The sequence below is a fragment of the Plectropomus leopardus genome, chromosome 13 (assembly GCF_008729295.1).
Source record: "Plectropomus leopardus isolate mb chromosome 13, YSFRI_Pleo_2.0, whole genome shotgun sequence".
NCBI classification, from domain to species: domain Eukaryota; kingdom Metazoa; phylum Chordata; class Actinopteri; order Perciformes; family Serranidae; genus Plectropomus; species Plectropomus leopardus.
The window spans coordinates 24,237,228-24,263,996 of NC_056475.1; the positions used below are offsets into that span (position 1 = coordinate 24,237,228).

Below are 26,769 nucleotides of genomic sequence, written 5' to 3' on the forward strand. Positions count from 1 at the left end.
TGGTTTTGTGTCTCTTTGTGATATTTTTTTTCCCATTTTGGTGATCTTGTTTCTTTTTTAGGCAATTTTGTGCCTCTTTGTAGTTCTACTGTCTCTTTGGGGTATTTTTTTCTCTCTTTTTGGCTATTTTGTTTGATACTGTTGTCATTTTGAGTCCTTTAAGGTTGTTTTATGTCTGTGGTTGTTCTGCTACTTTTTCATAATTTTGTGTTTGAGTTCATTTTTTGTGGTTATTTCCCTTTTTGTAGTTATTTTGGTTCTCTGTAGTATTTTTTTGTGTGTGTCTTTTTTGATCATTTTGTGTTCCTTTGTGATTGCTGTGCCTCTTTTTTGCCTCTTGTTTCTTTGAAGTCAGTTTGAGGTAATTCAGTATCCTTTTTGGTTGTTTTGAGTCTCTTTGAGGTTGGTTTAACACTTTTTGTAGTTATGTTTTGTCTCTGAGGTATTTTTTGTCTTATTGTGGTCATTTTACTTGTTGGCATTTGTGAAATTAAGTGAGGTTTTACACGTAAAGACCAGATGGGGCACCTAACACTTTGGACCCCTGGGCCTGTGCCCAGTTGGTCCGTTGAGTAATCCAGTAAACTTCACGCATAAAATAGCAATGAGATTAACATGCAACAGCACGATCTTCACTAAAACCACAATTTATTTACAGAAACACATTGAGAACACTTTCAAAATAGTCCATTCACTTTTGATGAATTCAATCTATTTGGCAAATTGATTAAAAATCTAGCAAAAGTAGGCTCTACCTATGCAACAGAATAAATCGTTTTGTTCTTTAGATACTCATCAAAGAAAAATTCAGACAGCTCTTTTCTGTTATTCATCTTAATTCAGAATCCTGCATTTCCTCTTTGTCGGGGGTTTAATCACACTTGAAGAGCCAGTGCAAGACTACACCACAAGCAGCCAGATAATCAAGTCATCAAATCTCCATTATTTTGTCTATATGGTGAGCTATTGTGACAGTATCTTAGAAGCGGTCAGCAAGTGAGCTCCCAAGGAAAGACATTCTGAAACTGCTGTAGAAAAACTGCATCCTGACATTTCTGACCTATTGTTGCTTCAGTATCAGTGCTGCAGCAGACAATTAGCAAGCCAACAGAGAGTGAGCGAACAATGCAGTCCCTTGCTTTTTGAATGCACTGTGATTAAACCCCCATGTTTTGTTAATATCTCATTTTGTGTCAGGAGTTTAGGGAACCCAAGCAGAAAAAAACTGCACTAAAAAGTCCCTAACCCTGCAGGACACAAAGACAAACTAACTATGTACAAATTTACAGTATATGCATAGAGAAATGACTCAGAGGTTTCCATCTTCAACTTTTTATATGCATTCTCCCTCCATATGTGCTGTAAAATTCTCTGGGGTCGAGCATGGGAGCGATTTGATGAACATTTGTTATCGAAGGACCTTCACATACAGCCGCTGTTTGGGGTCCTGGAGAGCCCGAAAAGAAAATAATGGCTTTCTCTAGTAGACTGCGATACACATGAAAAGGCTCAATCTGCTGAAGCACATTATGATAATTTTACTCAGTTGACTCCGACATTGTGCATATCAGTGCAGGGCAGATATACTGTATGTCACAGAAATCAGGTCCTCCTAATGCTGTCCTATTAAACACACAGCGGTACAGTACATTCCAGCATGTTTCAGTAATGGGCTACATGGACTGTAGGTGAAGCTATGGTGAAACGTCAGCGAGCGTTAGTTTGGGTCTTGTTTACATGTTGCTTATGTCTTCTATGACCTGGTACAAAATGTCAGCATAATGTTTAAAGCAATACACACATCATTAAAAAACAACACAAACTGTATGTAATATCATGACATCATTAGGGAAAGAAATTGACTATAGATGCACATAATAAGTCAATCTTTTAAACAACAATATCATGTGGGTCCCATGGCATTTTTCTCAAAATGATGTCTCATTAAAGGGATAGTTCAGATTTTTTAAAGTAGGGTTGTACAGGGTATGTATCTATAAACAGTATAAAAACGGTAGATGTCAGTCGGTACACGCCCAGTTTGGAGAAGCAGGCTGGAGTCCAACACTACTACTGTGGAGGAGTCAGCATATTGTGATGTGTCCCCTCTTCGAAAAAATCTGAACTATACCTTTAGATTTTTTTTTTTTTTTTCAGTTTTTGCAGGTATTTTGGCCCCAAAATCATGTATGGTCTGTATCTTTATAAATACCATTGGAACAAGTCTTCCAAACTAAAATTTAGAGCACATTTTGTTTTTGAGATACAATTAATGGGACTGATAAGTGAGAATGAAACAGCTGCATCAGTCAAATCAACTCAGTCACTATCACTGTAATGGTATAAAATGTCTGTTGACCCAGAAGTGAGAAATACAGTATTTTTTAAATATATAAATCTAATATTAATTATACAATTCTGATGTTTGTTTGAAATATTTGGATTGTATGGCTCCATTCATCAAATGTGTGAATAATCACAGTAACGCCGCCACAAAAGCAAAAATCAGAGCCAACCCTGACCTGAGCTCTTGACCCTGACTGACCTCTGCGCTGCTTTCAAGCTTAAATTACCTTGAAAATGTTTTAATGTATTAATTCTAAATTGTTGTAAAAGGCTAATGCTCCTGAAGTGAGTGCTCCATTATACCCAAGATAAATAGTCGGGCGGTAATAGCTTCCACCCTTGAGATGTTCGTGATAAAATCTCTGCAATGTCTCGACAAAGCACAAAGATCAGTACAAATACATACAGTACATGAAGTACAACAGGATTACACGATACTGTCATCATTGTTGTGGACACATCCATCACAAGCCCTTCTTGTTAGGCGATTGCTGTCCTCTAAGCCTCAATATTATGCTGTATGCATACTTTCTTTTCTGCTTAACAAATATAATATGGACAGTTGCCTCCTCTAGAATAACGATTATTTTAGTACAGAAATGATTTCCAGAAAGTGTGAATCCCCAGGTCACTGGTGTGGGATTTCATACTGAGTGTAGCACAAATGATAGTGGTTGGATGTTGCATGTTCAACTCTTCCTTCACACATCTCTCTGTGTATGCTGTCACAGAAAAATGTTGATCTAGAAAATTTCACTTTTCCTTCTGGGACATCAGTATAAAAAAAAAAATAAAGACATCAACTTAGCCCATCTTCTTCTGTCGATCCAGGAATTTTTGTCTTCTGTCAGGAGGAATCTCCTCTAAAGCGATACCATGATTGCTTCCCCTGTAATAGGAAATACAGCTTTTTATGCACCATGACTGGGACACAAGGCAGAACACAACATACCATTCATATAGTCATTTGATTATATCAAGTTTCAGTATAAATATAGTGCAGAGATTATGTATGCATATATGAAGAAGTAACCAAAACAATCTCTTACCCTTGAAGGTCTGGAGGAATTGGCAGCGGCTTGGTGAAATCCTCCTTCCCTACCAACCAATATGTGTTCTCTACCCCTTTTCCCTAAAAATAAAATACTCATTAGCATTCGTTAGCTGTTAGTGGTAGGTACATTGCATATCATCTGTGCATATTAATAAAGTTTTTAATAAAAATGGAATTTACCTTTAACTCTGTCATGCCTCTGCAAGCAATTTTGTATCCCAGGTTCAAGAAGTTCAGAATATCAACTGTGCTTTGGTTGACATGGATTCTGTAAGCTGCAAAAGAAAATGCAGAAAAAGCCTAAATATTTGCACACAGGAATGCTTTGACATAAGATGTACATGTAACATATGTATTGACCTTGGAACGTTTCATGACTTTTAAAAGACGATATCTACATATCAAATGGTCACAGATGCATGTGAGTCTAATTGGTCCGCATGTCTTTTTTTCCTTCTTTATTTATACGTAGATTGTGGAGATTTATGCACCTTCAGTAACTTGTAGACAGGTACATAGGAAAAAAGCTGTCCATAGGTGAAGAGAAAAGAGAATTTTCAGCACACTGTCCTATTTCTTGCCATATACTTTGTTAAATGTACAACATTTTGGCCCTCAGACCTTCATCAGGTTTACCAAAATGTTGCATATCTAATAAAGTATACAGCAAGCACTAGGACACTGTGTGGGAATTCTCTTCCCTTTATTTATTTCTATGTGTAATATTAAGTGGCAGAGGATACATATGTTGCTGTAAATTATTAAGAGACACACCCAGGAGGAGATATATTGTCTCACACCTGTGCGGACAAAGTGGACAGAGCACTATCACTATCACTATCTTTCAGATCAATGTGTAAAAATATTCTTGACAAAGGTCCAGAAGGACAAAGGTAAAATAACAAATTCTGACGCCGAGCAACAGAATGTGCAGGATCGTCTTTTCTCAACCTTCATTTGGAAAGTCAGGCTGTCATTTTGGTATTACGCCACTTGGTGGTAGTAGACTACCCAATAATGTTTTGCTGCTGATGGCAAAAATACAGTAAAGTCAAGAAAAAATACATAATTAATATTCAAGCAGTGATGGAAGAAATATTTAGATCCTTGACTCAAGTAAAGGTCTATAGTGTGGAAAACTCCATCACGAGTAAAAGTCCTGCATTCATTACATGAATCAAGTAAAAGTATTATCAGCAAAATGTACTAAAAAAGATGAAAAAGTTAAAGTATTCATTGTGCAGTAAAACGTTTCAGCGCTTTACTATTATATCTGATATTTTTAGAAGTATGTTACTGCTGCATTAATGTGTTTTAGTGCTGTAGATGTGTTAGGCTGTGCTAATTATAACACCTTGAGTGGACAGAGTGTCTGCAGTCGGGGCCACGAGGCTATGTAACGTTCTCCCCCAGGAAATCAGGTCGGCTGAGTCAGTGATCTTTTCTAACTCCTTTCTTAAAATATACTTTCATCAGAGAGCCTTTTCTACTTTTACTGGAATTCTAATCTCTTTAAACCTGCTATTATTTCCTCAGTTTTTATACACCCAGTTGTTTTTATCTTTATTGAGAAGTGCTATTAACAATTATTATTATTATTATTATTTTTATTATTAGTAGTAGTAGTAGTGGTAGTATTGTTGTTGCTGGAAGTTAAACGCTTTGAAACCTGATGAAATTGGCTTGAGTTTTGACTTTATAAGTTACATGTTATGAGTATCAAGAAAATTACTTGAAATTTAAAAAGGGGAAAAAAAGAAAAAAAACAGGAAAAGGTAACAAAACACACAATGTGTGTATATATATATATTATATATATATATATATATATATATTAGCTCAGTGTGCTTTAAGCCATGTTTTCAAAAGAGATTTGCGATGGTTTCAAAAGTGTAAATGTGTGTGAAAGCCATCTGAGTACAGCACAAGAAGACTGATGTTGTTCCAGGTTTCTCAAAGTAAACTTTTCATAATTTCATAAAAACTGACATTTTTAGCATTGAAACAATGCATTTTCCAGATGATACAAGAGGCTTTTTAAAGAGTTGAATTGGCTTAAAAAGTAGAACTTTCTTAACACATAAATTACCACTTCATCCTTCAGTTTATCAGAAAAGATTAATTTAAAAATCACCACATTTTGAGATTCAGGGTCTTCACAGAACAGAAAGTGTATGACATTTTTTAAAGTAAAATAATAACTCAAGCTGTCAGATCAATGTGGTGGAGTAAAAAGTATTTGCATGTGACTGAAGTGAGTGGAGGTATAAAGTTATGTAAATACTCGATGTGTACTTGAGCACAGTACTTGAGTAAATAAATATTTTTTGAATTATTTTAAACAAATAAATGTATTTCGCTACCTTCTGCCACTGTATTTGAGTAAATTAAATTTACAATGATCAGTTTAAAAGGGAATAGTTTCATTTATTAAAGCATGGTCTTCTATATTTACACGAGTATAAAGTACTTAGCTGTTAATATTTCATACTTAATTCATAAAGCATGCAGAGGGCAGAGGGCAGCTGGGGCAAACTTATCACTGACGTTGACATTTACACTGAAACTTCAAATTGGCCTCTAATTCTATTGATGGTCTTAAAGGATTAGTGGGGACTGCTCACTTAAAGCCCCGTTTAGCCTCAGGCAGGATGCACACATACTACACCTGTCCTCTCAACCACTGTGTCAAATTTAAAAAAAAAAAAAAAAGGACTTAAAAAAGGAGGAAGAGGAGATCTGTGTGGCATATGTAATTACATACTGTACATTTGTATATATTATAGAGAATATATTTGTATATATTCTCTATCTCTTCCTTTTGTAAATACAATTACATGTCTATGTCTGTCTTTTTTTTTTTCTATTTTTCTTATCCCTAACTTATTTCCCTCCCCTGTACTGTGAGCATTGCCAACCCAGAAAAAAATCCTTGTTCCTTATTTGTTGAACTTGGCCAATAAACGTGATTCTGATTCTGATTCTGATGTAATGATGTATGAGGCACTTACGCAACCCTGTGGACTCCATTCGAGATGCTGTGTTGACGGTGTCTCCAAACAAACAGTACCGAGGCATTGTGAGACCCACTACACCTGCTACCACTGGGCCTGCAAACACACACAAGAACACACAAAATAGAGTGACTGATGCTTCTCTTTGACAACCTATAACTCACATCAGAGACCATTCTGTGTGTCAACTTTTGTGACTACAACTTTGAAGACTCAGCTTTCAATACAAGTACACACTTTCTTTTTTCAAAAGTATAAGGTTGAAGCTAACACTTCTGTGTGCATAAAGAAAATGATAGATTAGAAATCCAAAGTATGCACTGTGTTAACTGGATGACAGCGCTCTAAGTGGATAGGGTTTCACTGTTCCAGGAATAGGTTCCAGACGAGGATAAAGGAGGTAAAAATACCTCCGTGCTTTAGCAGTTTGGGCTCCTGTATTCCACTGCAACACTTTTACTCACTCGGGAGAAAAGTTTAGGGATTTATTTTATGCCATGTAACTTATTACACGTGTATATGATTTGTACAGTAATCCCTCATGGTGAAGAATTTTTTGTGTCCATCGTTACTACTGTATATCATGATGATTACGGCATCACAACAAAGAAAGGAGGAACATGTTGCTCACCACTGTGCAGGCCAATTCGGATCCTGACCTTCAGTTCAGGCATGTGCCTCATTTTGAAGGTCCCAATGCAGTGGAGGATGTCAAGACACATGTTGGCCATTTCAGCTGCATGACGGTTGCCGTTCCTATTGGGGACTCCAGAGGCTACCATGTAGGCATCTCCGATAGTTTCCACCTAAATACCATGAATACACACAGATTCACAATTTGGTATTTTTCTTGTACTAAATCAACACTGCCAACCAGCCTCCACCGAATCAAAGAATTCTCTTGATGAATAGTGGACATATCATGTGAAATGTGGTCCTGGAGTCCCTTAACATCAGAAGAAATGTTTCAAGATCAACATCATAAGAGAATCCTGGGTCTCATTTTGGTGGAAACCTTGAGAGGAAATCCTAAAAACTACGAAAAATTTGAGATAGGTTTTGTTAAAAAGTAATAACAATGTTTATAATATTTAGAAAATTAACAAACTACATAAAAAGATCAGCTTGGCTTATTTCTACTAAACTTGAGTGTCCATCGCTTTATTTAAAATACTGAGTATATTTAAAGATATTTCCAATACCAAAAATTCTATTATTGGGCAATAAATGATACTGCGTAAAATAATAGAAAAAAAAATAGGAAACAAAAACTTGTTTAGAAAATCTAGAAAATTGACCTTTTTTTAAAATTTCAAGATCTGATTGGATTATTTCTACCAAAACTGATTTACATAGCCTACAAAAGATCTATTCTTAGCTTCTGTTGCCTTATTTAAAATGCTGAAAATATTTCAAGACATCACCAATGCCGAAAATGCTATAAGAGGGCTATAAATGATACTAAGTAAATAATGAAAAAAAACAAAACAAAAAAGCTTAGAAAATTAACAAATTAAAATTTTAAAAATTTGCTTGGCTTAGGTCTACCAAAGCTAAATCAATTTAGCATACAAACGATCTATTCTGAGTGTCTGTTGCATTTATAAAATACTAAAAAATATGTAAAGGTGCAATTGATACCTAAAATGCTTTAATTTGGCTATAAATAATACTAAGTATAGTGAGTAAAATAACACAAAACAAGGTGTTCATCTGAGTTACTGAATGCTCACCTTGTAGACATCATGCAGTCCGATGATAGCATCAAAGAGTGTGTAGAGGTCGTTGAGTAAATCGACCACCTCGATGGGCTCGCTGAGAGCTGAGATGGTAGTGAAGCCCACAATGTCACTGAAGTACAGCGTGCACTCGCCGAAATGCTCGGGTTTGACGGGCTTGCCTGTCTTCAGCGCCTGGGCCACAGACCTGAATGGAGGAAGATGATACATGGGAGACACTCTGAAGGGTTGTGGCACAAACAGTTTTCCCACCAGAGCCTGAGACTGCTAAAAGTAATCGTACATGTTTTTTAGATTTCATTTTTCACCAGACTCAATCGCTGTCCCTTTCTGATCCCATAAAGGCTTTGATTTCAGGATGTCCTCCCAAACTATTGCTATTGATCATTCCAAACAGGCAAAAAGATGTTTCAGATTTGTCATTTCAAACGCACTGCTTTTCTATTTGATCTATTATGATAAAGATTCAATAACACATGATAAATGAAATCAAGTGCTGCGATGTTGAGTATGTTAAGGTGTCCTTGTTTTAGATGAAGAAAAGTCTGATAACAACATCCAGCCCTGAGACAGAAACCTTTCTGATGATCGGATGCACTTTCAGCTATAAAAGGGAGCAAAACCAAGGTGGCTGACTTATTGCACAACCTGAGACATACACATCATGCAATATGAAAATTTATATTATTTGGAGAACTGATGACAAATTATCTCATTAATGAGATAATTTTTTTAAATACCCTTAGATAGAAACTGACGGTAGCAAGCAAAACCTAACGAAGGTTTTAATCATAGTGTTTGCTTTAGACAGGCTTGTCTGTCTGACCTCATCCACATCACTGGCTGCTGCACCAAATATTTCAGTTAATGAATGCAACAAAACTGCAAGCTGTATTTTGGTACAAAAGTTTGAGACCTGACGAAAGAAAGAAAGAAAGAAAGACATTTTCACTGTTGCGAGCGAGTTTCAGACAAAAGTGCCAAATGATAAGAATCTCAAATGTTTTCTCGTGGTCTTGATTCAGCTGCATTTTTGTGATGGCAGTTTGTGAGAATTACTAAATTAAATCCCTACAGAAGACCTACAGAAGTGTCGAGCAGCAGCCATCCTGCTTAGTTTGAGCACTGAATCCCTGCCATCTTCAGTGAGGCTGTCTCTGATCTTTGACCTGACTGAGGAACTAAAAGAAGCATCATTCAAGTATAATAATCTAATTGTGCTGACACTCTACAGACCTCCAGAGGCTATGCCTTATAGCACATGACATCCCAGTTTTACGATGTCAGTCACGTGCCAGTCAAAGTTGCTGGACACTCACTTGGGCAACATCTGAGCCACCAGCTTGTCAGTCTTCTGCCTCTCCACCTCCAGCTCCTCCGTCCTCTCTCTAATCAGATCCTCCAGGTTAGAGGAGTACTGTTCCAACATGCGCAACATAGAGTCAATGATGTTAGTCTTCTTTCCTTTGGTGATGCTCTTGAACTGTGACGTGGAAAAAAGAGGAAACAATAATGTCATCTTCAGCTTTCTACTTTTATGCTGAACAACATTTAAGGAGGAATAGAAGTGGTTGTGTTGTCTGTATTTTCACCTGCTTGAAGACCTCCTCAAACGTCATCCTCTTCTCCGGCTCTTCACCCCATGCCTGTTTCATCACCTGTATCACCTCCAATGGGGCCTCCTCCGTCGATATGACAGGCCGACACAATGGAGGAGGCTCTTTGACTTTGCTGATGATCTCTGCAAACACACACATACAAAAACACAAAAATGAGGTCAGGTGCACAAATGAAAAAAAATGAAAATACTGCAATGTAAATGTGGCATTTTCAGTCGCCTCTGATGTGATTTTGTGTGCTGAGTTTACTCAAGCAAAAATAAATGTCATTGACAGTACAAAATAAATAAAAAAACAGCTCTAATATCTGTGTTTTTGTTCAGCTCAGCATGAATTGTTGTATCCTTCTAGGTGGAGAACATGAACGACAGGATGGACGTTTTCAATAGCAGCTGTGCAGATATGCCAAAAATATATAAAATAATAATAATCTTTTGCACACAGCCCCAACACCTTTTGCCAGTTCAATTTTTCATTTCAAGTTACCATCCTTTGGGGTTACTAATTCCATCACTTACCCTTGGGTGGCATATCCAGCATGCAGAAAGGGGCAGAGCGAGAGATGATCTCCTGCCCGATGATGGCGAAGCTGTAGACATCTCCAGAATAAGTGCCCCTCTTCCTCAGACTGGAGTCTCTCAGCAGCTCAGGTGCCGTCCAAAGCAGATCTTTATTGGAAAAAAATATTCACAATACATAAATAATGAATATATATATACGTGAGGCAAAAGTCACTTAACTATTCTGTGAATGGATGCATTCATACTCACCCTCTGGCTTTTCCTCATCAGCGTCAATGCTCTGGGTAATCAAAATCTCATTGAATCCATAATCTGTCACCTTCAACACAAAGCGCCCATCCACCACACAGTTACGAGATTTGAGCCGGCCATGGATGATGTCACGGTTGTGCAAGTACTTCATTCCCTAAGAAGAGTTGGAGGAAAACATGTCAGCAACGAGGAAATGTGACAAGATGGGAAAAGAAACAAATTTTGTCTCCCTTACTCGAATCAGATCCATCAGCAGGGACGACTTAAACATCCAGTCAAGACGCACATCTTCATTACTAAGCAGGTCCTCCAAGCTGCCCCTGGTGCAGTGCTCGGTCACAACACCAAAGATCCCAGAGTCAAAGAACAGACCCAGGAACAGATTCAGGTTCTCATGCCTCATGTCTCTGAGCTGATTGAAAGACAACAGAAACATTGATTAACTTTATGCTGAAAAAAGGAATATCACTCAATATGATACATTTTATTGTTGCGTGGGACCCAGTGGCGTACCCAGATACTTTTTACACACAAAAACCAAAGCCATAACTGAATTTCAGGAATTGGATTATGCTTTTAAAGTATATGGGCTAGTTGAAAACTATGTTAATGTGGAGAATAAAGGAATTAAATACTGATATACTTTGGTCTCATTACAGATGCTTACAATTGTCTAGTTTCACTAGCTTAAAAGCTTAAAGAGTAATGTCGGCCTACAATTCATTTCGCCGCAGCATTTTGTGTTTTCTGACAACAGAAAGTTTTAATAATGACTGACACACTCACTTACCTTGATAAAGACATCCTCAGTACTGCTGTTGACACCTGATACAGATCCACTAGGGCTTTTCTTTAACCAAACCCAGTCACCCTGCGTGCATACACAAAACGACAACATTTTTGTAAAAAAAAAAAAAAAACATCCAAAGGCAAAAGCACCAACATGATAAACAGGAGTTTCATGAGATATTGTGTCAAACTCACCTCAAACACAGCAACATTGGAGCTGTCTGGTGTGGAGGCCAAGTAGCTGCGACCAGACACCGAGTGGTGAGGTGTCTTCATATCCAGCTGGCTTTTCAGGATACTTTCATCATTGAGTTTCTGCTCACACACAGTTCAAAGGGAATGGGTCAGCTTTTACAGATAATCAACTTTCATACATTGCATACTTGCTAAGCAGAGAGAAGCAAAACACAGAACTGACCCTTTTGCTGACTTGTGTGTTGATAAAGACCAGGTCGTCCAGGGTCAGGACTACCTTCGTTGATCCACTGCCACCACCTCCAAAGCTGAACCCCACCTTGCCCATTCTCCTGGACAAAATGAAAAAAAGAAAAACAGTCACAAACCTTTCAGAAGACCGCACTGGATTAGATATGTTTCTTTGATATTCTGCTGTACATACTTGAAATTAAGTAAGAGGTAAACTCCAAATCCCATGAATGCAGCAAACAGAAGGAACATAAAGAGGAGAGTGACTGTATCCAGACCTTTGGGAAGAAAAGAAAAACACAAAGAGAGATAGTTTGAATACACTGAATTATTCAGCAACTTATGTTCATTTCTTGCGATGACACTACTAGTGCACTCACCTCCACTGCAGGCAAAGTACGGGCTAAACCAGCAGCCTGAGTCAGTGTAGGGCGTGCTGCCTGCAAAATGGATCGAACGTCCGAGGTATTTCAAGCTCCCGATCCCGCCATATGTATGAGGGGCTTCCAGAATGTGAGTGGAGTAGAGAGAGCTACCCATGCCACTGTAGTCCAGCACTACGTAGCGAGCTTGCATGCCTTCCCCGTTCCTGCCGGCTATCAGGGGCTGATTGAAGCCTTCAAATTCAAAGCCACCCTTGCTGTTACCCAGGATTTGGCCGGTTACCCAGCGGCCTCCAGCCTCTGAACGGGCCTGCTCAGCAGCCATGGCTGTGTAGTATATCATGTTGTAGATGGTGCCAAAGAATGGAGAAACCTAACAGAGGAGATCTTCATTTCAGATTTTCATTCAAATGTTATAGTGACTTTGTTTTTGCCCTTCTTCTTATATTTATCATCTTATTATCATTTTCTAGCCATGTGAGCTAGTGTCAAGCCCACTACAGACAATCTTACCTTTGGAATAATTAACACCTGCTCCCTCTTCATAAAAGAACCCCGACTTTATGATGTACTTAAAGATTGTAAGTTTGATTTATTTTGTTTGACTAAGTTGTGGCAGCAACCTTACGACTTTTCTGAGCTCAATCAAACTATTCCTCCTGGTTTTGTTTACATCTGTCAGTCCAATGCTTCCGGCTGCAGGGGTGGTCTTGCGATATTTTACAACGAACCGTGGAAAGTATCATCTGTAACTGTGTCTCAGCACGTTTCATATGAGTGCATTGCCCTGCAGATAAATATCCACTATGTTAGCAGCTGTCTATCTTCCACCAAAGATGACTGTTTTAATGGATGTTTTGGTTTTTTTTTTTAACCCTCTTATGCTCTTTGTCACCCAACTTAATTCTGCTGGGCAATTTTAATGTGCATATGGGCAATACTGAATGCACATTCACAAGGGATTTTACATCTTTCCTGGACAGTTTTGGACTACAACAATTCATCTGCTTTCCTTCTCGTACCAAAGGTCACATTCTTGATTTCCTCTGCTGCTCTGGTGTAACTCCTCTTCACTGTGCTGCTGCCAATCTGTCCATATCTGACTATAAGCTGGTGTCCTTTTAATGCCAACTTATCAGTATCCAAAACTAACCCACCTTGTTCCGTCCCCTTATCGAGAGCATTGATCTACCCGTTCTTTCAAAAAGACTTGATAATCTCCCCAGTAAAGAAAATTTACTGATGATGATGATGAACTTGTCTCTCACTACAATAATGGACTTCACAATTTTCTGAATGATCTTGTTCCTTTAAAGACTCCTTCTCTCACTCTGTCCCCTGCTCCCTGGTCAGTCCACACTGACCTCTCCAACAATAATCTGTTTGAAGAACTCGAGTCTGGATTCCCCTTCACAGCACCAAGACAGCCCTGGTTAAAATCATTAATGATCTGTTGATGGACTCTTAATACTCATTCTCCTTGATCTCAGTGCAGCTTTTGACGCCATCTCTCGTACCATCCTTCTAGACAAATTAGCCTTGATTGGTTTCACTGGTAATCCCTTCTCCTGGTTCAAGTCATATCTCTTCAGCTGCACTTAGTTTGTACAATCAAAAAACATTCAGATCACAGCACTACTGGTGTTCTACCAGGGCTCTGCTTGGGTCCTCTCCTCTTCATCATCTACCTCCTACCACTCAGTCATATTTTCAGTATTCACTTTCATTGCTACACAGACGACACCCAGCTCTGTCTGTCCTCCAAGCCTAACTCCAAACCTCCACCATCTTCCCTCTCTTGACTGTCTCCTGGAAATTAAAACCTGGTTCTCTCAGAACTTTCTCAAACTCATATCAGTAAACCTACCTCCTCATTGGCTCCAAAACCGCTCTGGTCAAATCCAACAGCTTCTCACTCACCATCGACAACTCCTTAGTTCCTCCTTCTCCCCAAGTCAAGAGAATGGGTATTGTCTTCGACAGCCCATTATCATTCAAAGTGCACATCAATATATCACTCTATCTGCATATTTCCACCTAAACGATGTCAGACGTCTCTGCCCATCCCTCACACCTAATAGCACCGCCAACCTTGGTAATGCCCTGGTCACCTCCCACATTGATTACTGTAGCTCTCTCCTCTGTGGTCTTCCGCTCAAGCTCCTCCATAAACTTCAGCCTGCCCGCATCTTTACCAGAACCCCCTCAATTGAACAAATCACTCCCGTGCTACAACTTCTCTGGCTCTCTGTCAAACATTGCATCAATTATAAGATTCCCCTTCTCACCTTCAAGGGTCTCCATTACCTTGCACCTCCATACCTCTCTGCCCTCCTTCATCCCTTCACACCCTCTGGTACTCTTCAGTCTTCCTCCCCAATGCTCCTCACAACACCTCCTGCCCATTTATCTTCTATTGGGTCCAGAGCTTTCAGCCGTGCAGCCCCTCGTCTCTGGAACTCTCTCCCACAAACCATGCATGATACTAGCTCGCCTCAAAACACACCTTTTTAGACTTGCCTATTCTGTGTGACCATTCCTGTTGACCTTTTACTTATTTTTAGCTTTTTATTGTATATTGTTTTACTTATGTCCTGACACTTTTGTTTTATGATTGTAGTTTCTGTAAGGTGACCTTGAGTGTCCCGAAAGGTGCAGATAATTAAAATGTATTTTTATTATTATTATCATTAATATCATTTTTACTACTATATGCAATAGAGAGTCTCACCTGCTCTGGAGGGGTGCTGCTGCGGATTTCATAGCTGTCTTGAGCGTCTCTGAAGGCCTCATAGAAATTGCGTTCTCCAGAGTCCATAGTGATGGTAAGGACTCCATCAAATGCTTTCCGCAGCTTGGTGTCATTGCCTAGCCTGTAGTAGTGTGCATCCTTGTAGGGTAGTGCATAGAGGAGGGTGTCGTAGGGGATAAATACATAGCCACGGTCAATCATACGCATGGCCAAGGCTGTTGTCAGGAGCTGGTACTGGGCTTCGCCACCAACCAGGACAGAAGGCATGCACATAATGACCACTGTGGAGAGAGGATGGATAAAAAACATGTTTGTTTGCAAGATTCATGTGGAATGAAACATTGTGGAGGTTATTTTAATGTTGTCATACATTAATTGGTCTTATTTCAGATATCTTTACACCTACAACTCACCTCTGACCCGGTCTGCTTCCCGCACTTTTGTCAGGGCTCTGTAAGGCCCACTCTTGTCTGACTCCATAGTGACCACGGGGTTAACAGGCAGGCCGAGGGCCCTCAATGATGAGGCCAGCTCCTGTCCTGTGGATTCCCACACATCCGTCTCCTCTGAAATTATTGCCACATGGGCCCAACTAAAGTACCGCAACACAGCAAAAAGTACACGGGAGGACAGTGGCAGCGGCCGCAGAAAGGTGGAATACATCCCTCCTTTATCCATGTTGGGTTTGAGGCAACCCCAGGAAAGAAGCCCAGCATCCCACTCTTTTGCATACAAAGCAGCTGAGGAGCAGTAGCCTGGGTTTGCGGGACCCAGGAAAGCAGCACCATAACCTTCAAGCTCGGCAAAGCGGGCTAGGGCACGGGATGACTTGCAGTCCTCATTGATCAGCGTGTAGTCATACCAGTAGCCTTTGTTGAGGTAGGGGTTTTTGTTTATGCGGGCGGTGGCGAGGCGGGCTGCCAAGTCGGGGAGGGATTTGGAGTATAATAGGTCACATGTCCAGGGTCCAATCAGGGCCACCTTGAAAGTGGCTGACCAGGCTTGACAGGGCAGAAATGAGAGCATGAGTAAGGGCAGAAGAAACCAGTTCCTACAGCTCCTGGAGTGTTGCAAAGGGGCTGATGGCAAGTGTGGTTTTGATGATGATGATGATGATGATTTACACAGACTATGTGGACTGCAACTGTTTGCAGCCACTGTCCGCACGTGTCCTTTTCTCTTCACTTTTATTGAGTCGTGCTGCCATCGCGGGTGGTAGGACAGGTTGTGCAGAAAACGAGGGTCTCTGTGGCTTGCCATCTTCCTCACACAGCTATTCTGATGCTTCAGACACAGAAGGACAGTGTAGAGTTTATGGTGATAAGTGTGATAGCGACTGTGTCTTTGTGGACTGTCTTCCTTGGCACTCAGCAGGCCTTTAGTCCAAAACTGGACAGGCAACGAGACGACCCCAAGCCATCACTGCCTCTGGAAAATAATAAAAATAAAAAGTGGAATTAGGACATTTGTAGCCAGACAGTTCAGTGATCTGTTTTTTCTTCCTAAGTTCTTTGATACAGCAAGAATACCTCGGATACACCAGGTTACAGACATGATCCCTGACCTGAACATGCATCTTGTTGAGCTGTTTTGTGCGATTGCGATTCTGAATCTTATCAGCATCCATCTGTCTCACCGAGGACACTGTGCCCAAAGCACCAGCACTATTCCTTGAAGAATTAATGGCATGTGTGTGGCAAGCTGATTAACTCTGCGAGAGCCAGAGAGTTTAAAACATCAAGTGCCAGGTAACGTGGAGCTAAATCTGGCCATGATGTCTCTATTTGGTCTTGGTATCTCTTTTCCCCTTAAAGTCGACCTCTTGAGAACATCTCAGCCATCCATCAGAACAATTCTTTTTCTTCAACTCTAGTCACCTCTCAGATTCTTGAAACAAGCATCTAAATCTGTACTTGCTGCTGGTAGTATCTCAGGATTAAATAATAGTATCATGAAGTTTACACTGGTGTTTCAGGGTAAATTAGTGTTGTAATATTTATCAAACATTAACCGAATTTAAAAATTTCACTGCTAAAAGAAAATGACACCAAAAAGTGAAAAATTCATGTTTGCGTTATTGTACACTAGTAAATGTTAACTACTTTCAGTTCTGAGCTTGACTTACTTTTAAAATGCTGGGCTGCTATGACTATGACTAAGCACAGCAGGAGATCTGCTTTGCTCAGTCAGTTGACATTTAGGCATACAGCTGAGCAAAAGGCCTGACCAACCTCCCAATGGTGAGGGGAACTGTAGTCACAGCTAATGCTAAAATTCTGAGCATTGCTTAATTAGTATGTAGAATATAATCTTAAAGAAAAAAATGTTTCAGCCATATTATACAGAATTGTAGAGATAATTAAAAAATATATGAATATATTTAAAATACTCAAAGAATAACCTTTTGCAAAACATTTGTGGAGGACAAAAATGCTAATCTTGTGCTAATATTGCCTGACTGATAGTGGATTTTATTAGGCTGATATTTGAGAATCTGATGGTACTTTTTTCTTTTTACATAAACACATAGGCAGCATAAACAATCAATCTTGATATGAGTTTCTTTTGATTTAAAAAAAGTAATTAAGAAGACAAACTATTGGTGTCTGATTACTCTCTGAATGACTGCCACACGGGGTCGACATTAACAAGTTGAATATGATTTGTCATGCTGTGAATGTGGACAAAAAAGAAATATTTGTAGTCTTATTTATTTAATCTTTTTTTGTTTTATTTTTTCTCCTGGAAAAAGAAAATAATTACGTAGCTTTTTTTTCCTGTTTTGTTTTCAGTGTAAATAATGTATCTTTTCTTTCAAGATGGCTTCACTGCAATACTCATAATAACATCTATTGTGAACACATTACAGCAATTTTCATCTATTTCATAGCAACACTTTCTCTAAATGATCTCAAAAACTTAGTCTGGCATTTCTGTCCTACAATTTTTGTTACTACCTACACACACCAATACACTAGTACATTATATTTGCCAAAAGCTACTGTTGGCTCATTTACTGGCCTTGCTGATTTATCTGTCTAGCTGTAGTTCATATTTATCTTTAATGAGGCCTACTGTGGGTTAAGTTTTACATGTAAACTACCTGTGTCTTTTAGAAGATGAAAAAATACATTTGTAAAGCAGAAAATACCAAAGAGCCTCATTTGATTCCTCGCCCTTAAGCTGAAATGCAGCAAGTAAGTGGTGACCAACAAGCCGTCTAAAGTAGCTAATGCTGACTTTGGCTTATCAGTTCCTAATAGGTTAAGAGGAGCACTGACTAATATGCTAGCCATGTTCTAAAGAGCTGCTGTAAATAAGAAATAGGTCAAATCATGTTAATCCAACAAAATGCTTTTTCCATTTCACGTATGCTACAATGTTTAAAATAAATTAATGAAGGGAGTGCACAATCCTTCACAGTTTCAACTTGACTGGACAAGCTCTGCGGCAAACCCATTTAAACCAGGCTACAATGACACTGCATGACAGGTGAATTATTCACATCAACAAAACTACACCTATATTACCCTTAATTGTAGATGATTAAATTAAAGAGATTGAATAAGAGAGTTCTTACCTGGAGCAGTTTCTCTACATACTGTAGGAGCTGTGTTGTCGGACGTTGTCGTTGAATAGCACCATCCAAAATCCAGGTAGATCAAGTACACAGAAGTACACAGCAGTAACAGTTATCTTTGTCCTTTGATTGAGAAAAAATTTCATAGGTAATCCCAATAGTATGAAAAGTGAAAAAATAATCTAGTAATCTCTTCTTGAATCCATGTTCCTTATAAACAGTACTGAAAATGAAAAATCTACATATTTCCAGTAGTTTGCGTTAGCTCCTGCTGTCCCTGTTTTGGACTGGGACCCACCCCAAACCACAAAGCAAGGCCCGGTGCATGAGAAGAGGCGCTAGCCCAAACCAGTGTCTGGATTGGTAAAAAAGATTACCACAGAGCTGTGGAACGGTTACAGGTAAAAGAAAGGGAAGAGTGGGAAGGACAGGCAAGCTTTGACTTCTCAGCCCTCTTTAGCTTTTAATCCATACAAGTGTGGGAAGAGTGTGTGTGGGGGGAGGTGAAAGTGGAGGTATAATCACTCTGTATTATTTATACAATGTGTAAACTTAGGTGCTGCTGTAGCATAGAATTAGAGATTTTTGAAATAACCTCAAACAAACATAGAGTATCGTAAAACTGATTTGATTGATTTAATCATCTGCTCTCTTAGCAAAGATAGGTTCACTTTCAACCCTTGTCAGAGCTTTGACACATCATTGCTCATCATGCATTCCTTTGAGAAACGAATTCTCTGTGAAACAAATGTACCCAAGGAAATATATTAAATTTATTAATTCTTCTCATGCAAAGAAAAACTTTTCAAGGTTAATAATTGCAAACCCATCACCACTGTCTACCTTAACATGTAGAATTGCATTAAAACACCTGGGCTTTAAACTGGTACAGTGATTAAGGTGCCTGCAACTATAGCCTCATGTAACCCTGCTGCCCCATGTCAAATCCTTCTGGGATCTTTGCTCATGCTCTTTATCATTCCCCTTGTCTAACCACAGTAGGCTAGCCACAGATGCTAACTGAAATTAACAACACAAAATTTAGCACAGCTAACTAACTAACTCTCTTTAAGCTTGGTTTTTTTTGTTAATAACCTGAACCCCACTCTGGATAAAATACCTGAAAATGTTCTATGTAAAAAAAGAAAAAAAAAGAAAAAGCTTTTGTTAGACTGATCAGTTATGGAGATCAACAGTGTTAACCATCTATTGATTGAACGCCAAGAATATTTTTAACCAGCTACGCATGTCAGTCTATAGAATCTTCCAAGTATTATATTTTTCTTCATAGGCCAATGAGGAAGTTAGCGTCGCCCTGGTTCCCTCATCAAAAAGATTTTTAATTATTGCAAAGAATAAGCTCTGTGGAAAACATTAATGATACATGTTTTGTTCAGCAAGATAATTTTCACAAATGAATACCACTTGTATGATTTTTGAAGTCTAAATGTAATTGATAGAAGTGAAACGCCAACATTAAGCTATAAACGAACTACACCATGGTAACAGGACGTAACATCCCTAAAACAACAAAGCTGTAAAGCTGTGCTCAGTATGATGACGTTCTGTAGTCCCATTTAGCCACTTGTTCGCAACTGCTTTTCAAGACACATAAAAGCTTTAAAATTTATGAGGCGGGTATTTAAGGCTACATTTTATGCCTTAGAAAAAAAAGTGAAAAACTCTTCTGATTGTGTTAAACACAGACATTATTTAAGGCATCTAGCCAAAAACGCATTAAAAAAAAAAAAACCACGTTGCTAACTCATTTCAGTTTTAGGGACTCATTCCTCTGGCACTCTGTAGGTTAATTTTGCAAATCTCCAGTTAGTTTACTGTACCGCACACCAAATGGTTTGGTGGAAACTAGCTAGCAGTGCCAGTTATTCTGCGATTAACGCTAGTAACGCCATCGCAACCCAACGGCGTTGTTGTGGTAACACTATGCTCACCGCCTGGTCACCCCCTTGGTCACCCCCAATGAGTAAGCAGCTCAATTTCTAAGCTGTAAATCCCATTGAGCATTGTTAACCATGTTATCACTGTTAGCTCTGTTAAAACAGTTAGTAGTGTCAGCACGGCTAAGAGTGCTAACACAGTTAACAATGCTGAAGTGGTTTTGCAGCTTAACAAAAAGCCACATTCTCACTGGGGCTCTATGGGGGAAGACCGGCGGTTGATACCATGTTTCTAGTTGTAATCACCCTATGAGCAGCGCCACTAGCTACCTGAGCAGTGCAGAGCAGCCACAGCTAATGTTAGCTAACCAGTAGAGACTGGAGGGTGGGCAGTGTGCACCATGTTTCTGCATGTTAACACAGCTAACCAGCTGAAAATCCAACAGAAAATAAAATAAAAGCCAAGACATTTACACCACAAAACACTTTTTAAAGTACAGCACTAAAGCTCAATGAGTCAGTGGAGTGCTGGACTAAAAGGAAAGGCCTCATGTATTTTAGGGAATTTTGCAGGGTTTTTTTCCCTTACAAATTGACCGGTTAGTTACCGGTTAATAATTTACAAAAGCAAAAGCAAAAGCAAAACTGACATCCCTATCCCATCTTGTTGCCCTTGCTGACATCTTTAAAGCCTCCCTTCTCGAAGATGGGCTTCATATTCTGGACAGTCGCAGCACAAAGGTCAAAGTGAGTACCTTACATATGGGGAGCAATGCTAATAAAGGCATAAGAACTATGTGAGCTGAAGCCGAGGGCTGAAAATATCTTGTGGTAAGCTACTGAAAGCCTGCTGTTGATCTTTTGACCAGGCACCATGCACAGTTCACTACAGCTGGAATGTAATCCTGTAGGGGGGGAGGGGTGGGACTCCATATGAATACAAAGGTGCTAATAAACAATAAAGCAAACACATCAAGCATGGCTTCAGTGTCCTCTTCTGAGTTTATGTGTCCGAAGATGCTCCCCTGCGTATGTTAGTGTGACGATGTGTTTATTCTTGTTTGTCCTGTCTTGCACATTGATTGCAGCCTTGTTGAAGTAATCAGATTAGTCAGGTGAGGCTGTGCTAAACAGATCTGCTGCCTGCAAGCCTCTTAGTGACCTGGCTAACGGCACTGACAGAGATCACTTCAAAGCAAGGTCAGACACACAGCCGTCCCAGTTGAGCAAAGTACCAGCTTGGCCTACTGCAGAGGTAGCAACACAACACATTACTGACAGCAGGATACCAGAAATTCTGACCTGGGATTTTCTTATTTTTAGCCCTAAATATTATTATTCTGTAGTCCTAACCACAACAACAATCACAGTCATGTTGGCAAAACATGCAAAGTTAAGTAGAATTCAGTGTCTGCTTTTATAATCTACATCTATCCAATTAAACTATCTACATTTTTAAATGACACGTTGGTCTTTAACAGTGTGATACAGGCATGTGCTTGGTCACATGACTCTCAAAGCTGTTGTGATTTAACGATTTATGAGTACATCTCTCTTGGAATACTTTATTTTCTCTGGAGAAGCTTTTCGTCGAAGTTAATCAAATACTGAAAAAAGCTATGGGCGGAGCGATACAGAAGCTTAGACATTTGCCTCCACCATGACCCCACGTAATTGGTCAGGTGAATTTATTTAGCTGCCTACTATAGTGACATCACTCAGTGACATCGCTTAGTCTTCCCGGGATCACAGGTTTATCACAGGAGCTGGAGGAAAGAATCTTCCTTGAAAGATATACTGAATGTTATTTAAAACGAGCGTTAGGTAACAACTTGTCACTCTATTTGGACACAGGCATCAGGGAAATTAGAGTTGCTCCCTGCAGAAAGAACATGCAGAATGGTTTCTTCCAGAATGATCTATGAAATGTGAAAAGAAATAGTGGAATGAAAATAAGAATAACAGCTTTTTTTAAAAAACAAATAATTAACCAGAACCTTATGATATGCCTTACTAACATGCCCTAACTAGAGAAATAGAGAACAGAAAAACAATCATGCAGCAGCAGAGGTGGGACCAAGTCAACTTTTTTGTCAAATCAACTCACTCAAGGCTCAAGTCTTTGCAATCCCAGGTCAAGTCAGGCATGTCCCAAGTCAAGTTACAAGCCTAAACTATTCTGTTCTGAGTCCTATACAAGTTTAATTCACCAAATGTAATGCCATTTTAAAAAACAGAGTAATAATTGTTAAACTTTAAAAAATCATGCGTGCTTCTTTAAATTTGTATTTTTTTATAAAAACAAGTGCAACTTTACTTCAAAGTTAAAAAGTAGTGCTGAAATAAGTAGTGCTGACATTGCACTTAAGGAGCATATAGCACTATTAACCAGGTCCACAACAGAATGAATCCTATGTTCGTTTCTGTCCTGTATTGTTGTATTTAATTCATCTCATGTTGAAGAAATGTCTATAACTTCCTCTTCCAAAATTTGTAATAATTTTTTAGCAAGACCACTCTGCCTTTGAAGTCACATTGTTTGTTGTTGCATGTTTGATCTAATGTTTCATAATGAAATAAAAATATTAATGTTAGTTGATTCTGGAAATTAAGGTAAATTGATATCTTTTTAAGCCTTGTGCTTGGGGGAAGGTATCAGATATTTTACAGTTAAAGGAGAGTTGAGAGTTATTGGTGTTTAAGTCAAAGTCAGGTTGAAAAGTCCTTTTAGATTTTGTCAAGTTGAGTCTAAAGTTGTCAAATTTGTTACACAAGTCCAACTCAATTTACCCAAGTCCACACCTCTGTATCACAGTCGAACAAGTAAGTTTCTAAAATGCACTGCCACTCACACATCTCCAGCCCATTAAACTCTGACCTCTGACAGACTTCACATTAGGGTTAGAGGGCTTTCTTCTAACAATCCCCCCCCAGCTCCACAACATCTCCCAGACACAGTTCTTTGCAGTGAGTGAACTAGAATATCATGTCATATGAATTTCATTTTCTATTGTCTATTATATTTATGCTCACCCTTATGTATTCTGTTTTTTTTATTGATATTTAAATATGGATTTAACTTATGCAGAATTATATTTGCACATTAAGTCAGCTGAGGTCAGGTAATCCACTCAGGTATTCTTAGATTACTGTGTGCTCTTTGTCAAATCCTGGTCCAGCTGTGGCCTCTCAGGGAGCTCCAGCACCCTCTGGTGGGTGATCTGACATATGAAGACAAGAGATCGCTAACTGACTGCAGACACTTGTCTGTTAAAAAAACTATCTCTTAAGGCAGACAGATATTTTGTTGAGTTTCCTTCTGTTATACTTGCATAAGAAAAAAAAATGGCCAGAGCTGGTTTGGGAAACAGTGAGGATTGCATTAACTCATCATTAGGCCAAAAAAGGATGGTAAAGAGATGGTAAAGATGGTTGGTAAATAATGATTATTTTGTGATAACCTGACGAATCACATATTTATTAAGTAAACCAACTAATAATATGAAGGCATAAAGATGAGATTTTAGACACTGCCCTGTTGGTCTGCGTGTCATGAGAACTCTCTACCACTCTCATATTTAAAATATTTGAAATACTGTGCCATCGAATAGGGTCATGCTTTACTACTATAGAATTCTGTAGTAAGACAGAGTTCAAGATATAAATTCAAAAATAACATTAAAGCTGCAAACAGCGATGAACGGGCCCTCACACCCCCACGTATGTCGGGGCACTGGTGGGACTCCAGCTAGAGCGGTAGTTCACTTCTGTGAAAGTTGGATAATATATGCAAAGAGTTTGGGACCCTGGAGTGAGCTACTTTACATGGTGTAGTACTTCCAGCGGTGACGAGGTGGCAGCACAGGAGAGACAATAAATAAAACCTATGAAAATAGAAAAAAAAAAATTCAAAATGGCCAAATTCCTGTTGGGTTTGGAGGTTGATCCAAAAAGCTTTTTTTGTGTGTCTGGGAATGATACATATGTGTGCCAAATTTGGTAATTGTAGATGAAACCAGCCATTGGGGCTACATGTCAGGGGCTGCTGTGGAGCCATTTTGCCATGCCCGTTTCTGAAACTACCAAAATCTGAAATTTTTCGCCGGCCTGGACGGGCATACCAAGATTCAGCGGTTTTTGAGCATGTTTAGACTTCCAAAAATGTGATTCATTGGAGAGAATAATAATAATAATTCCTTGCATTCCAAAAGTGTCCTCGCACCAGTCAGTGCTCGGGCCCTAATAAGGAATGAACCTGAAATTAAGTCTGTAAATATATTACTTACCCCAGCTTGACATCGTTCTTATTAATGATTTAAATACTATTCAAATGAAAACATGTTAATATCATAATAGTCTATTAGAAAAAAAGCCATATTAGTTCACAAAACACCCTTTATACACATATAATCCAAATTATAAGAGCACAGTTACTCGCTCCAAATTTATTTGTGTGTAAGGCTACATGCATGGGTGGATTATGACACAATGGACCCATGGGCACAGACATATAAAAGCCAACACTGCATCTAATACATAGAAACAACACATAAACAGACATTTTGTGGTAGTTTTGGCTCTCTTTTTTTTGGTTGTTGTTGTTTTGCATCTCTTTCTGGTCATTACGCATTTTTTTTCTGGTTTTGTGTCTGTGATAACCTAATTCTGTTTTTCTCTGTAGTCATTTTGCATCTCTTTTTGGTTGTTTTGCTGTTATTTTGTGTCTCCTTGCAGTTCATTTGCATCCCTTTGTGTCACTTTGTGTCATCATGTTGTTGTTTTCCCCCTTTTTATAGTTATTTTGTGTCTTTGCGGTTCCTTTGCATCTCTTTCCAGTTATTTGAAGTCTTTAATTTGTACATCTGTCTGTCTGTACATGTTCATTTGTGTGCAGGTGAAGGCCATGGGCCCCTGACATTTTGGGTCCCTGGGCCTGTTCCTGGTATACTTGTTCACTGTGCCATTCATGTCTACAAACACTTGAGGAATGTCTTATGGCTCTTGCCTAAAAAAACAAAGGTCTCTAAATCCTTAAAAGCTTTAACTTCGAGATAAATATTTAGCGTCAGAGGGAGGTCAGACTGTTCTACAGAGTATGTGGGCGCAGCTCTAATGCAGCTTCTACAAACACTGAACCACAATGACTGTCAGAGAAACATAACAAGAAAATCGTTATCTTTCTGTTGATATGTATTTTTTATCATCATTTGGATCACAGTGCTATATACGTATGTTACATGCAACTGGAATTTGTGGGCTATCACAAACATTATCACTCAGACATTTAATCAAGGAGCGTTTTCAGTTTATCGACGTACACACACTGATTTTACATGAATGGGTAGGACTCTTTCTGCTGATATTAACGTATGAGAGATTGTAGCTGCAGTAAAGACTTATCAGCTGACAAATACTGTTACACGTTCACAGTTCCGAAATTTCTTTTATCTCTGCTGCAGCTGTTCAAGAGGTCATAGTTTGGGTTTGTGCTTTTGTGATTAGACGCCAGTGTTGCAATACATTCTTTGCATTGGTGATCCCACACAACAACCCCTTGTAACACACCAAATACAGTGTGGGCTACAGATTTTGTCTACATATTCACAGATTTATGTATCATTTACAGATTTGTCTACACGCTATATAAATCTTAGCACACTTCCACGCTGAATACATATTTTGAGTTTTATTGTTTTACACATTTGCGAAACTAATTTCGCACAACTGGATTGCGATACAGTTACACGACTCATCACACACTTTTGCAAATAGTTCTCAGAAAATGATGGCCTCATAGTACTCCTCAGGATGTGTAAACAGTTGTATAATATCTTCTACGGCTCTGAAGAGAGCTCTCCAAAGTCTGGGGAATTAATACTGATGTCATAGCGATGTCATCAGGATTATATCAGCTTGGGTTTGGAGATTAGAAATGTATAACAAAAAGTCTGTTACAAACATGGGGACATGGAGTTTGAATGTGTGGGAATTTATCAAGCAGGAAGGGTTAAACAAAAATGCTGCATCTTTTGAGACCCCCAACTTTATGGAAGTGAAATAAATCGCTTAAGTATCCCTTTCAAGTAAATGTCTTAGTCATCTTTGTTTTAGTGGTTTTGTTCATCTTACAGGCATGCAAAGAATTTCAGAGGAACTCAACATGTCAACGAGCCTTATCTGATCATCTCTTAACTTTCATAACACTCATTTGAGGTTTTTATGCTATGCTTAAGGGGAGACAAGAATCTTTTCCCTTGCCATGATGTCCTAACTACTGAACAAGAACAGAAAAAAGCTCTCGAAATTCACACACACACAAAGGTTTTTTAACAGATTTAAGCCTATATCAGATTTCTTTTGTGTGTGTGTGTGTGTGTGTGTGTGTGTGTGTGTGTG

The 26,769-nt window shown here is 38.9% G+C and overlaps 1 protein-coding gene across 1 annotated transcript; it reads right to left on the reverse strand.

The window, feature by feature from the left end:
- Nucleotides 1–3,150: 3,150 nt before the first annotated feature.
- Nucleotides 3,151–16,155, reverse strand: gucy2d (guanylate cyclase 2D, retinal). Its single transcript, XM_042499463.1, has 18 exons — nt 15,309–16,155; nt 14,875–15,176; nt 12,141–12,516; nt 11,954–12,038; nt 11,753–11,861; nt 11,530–11,649; nt 11,336–11,416; nt 10,781–10,957; nt 10,543–10,699; nt 10,291–10,440; nt 9,746–9,894; nt 9,473–9,636; nt 8,148–8,340; nt 7,046–7,220; nt 6,412–6,510; nt 3,581–3,675; nt 3,396–3,478; nt 3,151–3,235 (listed from the first exon to the last, which is right to left on the reverse strand). Exons 1-18 carry the CDS (start codon nt 16,153–16,155, stop codon nt 3,151–3,153), a joined length of 3,447 nt encoding a protein of 1,148 aa, XP_042355397.1.
- Between the last annotated feature and the right edge of the window lie 10,614 nt (nt 16,156–26,769).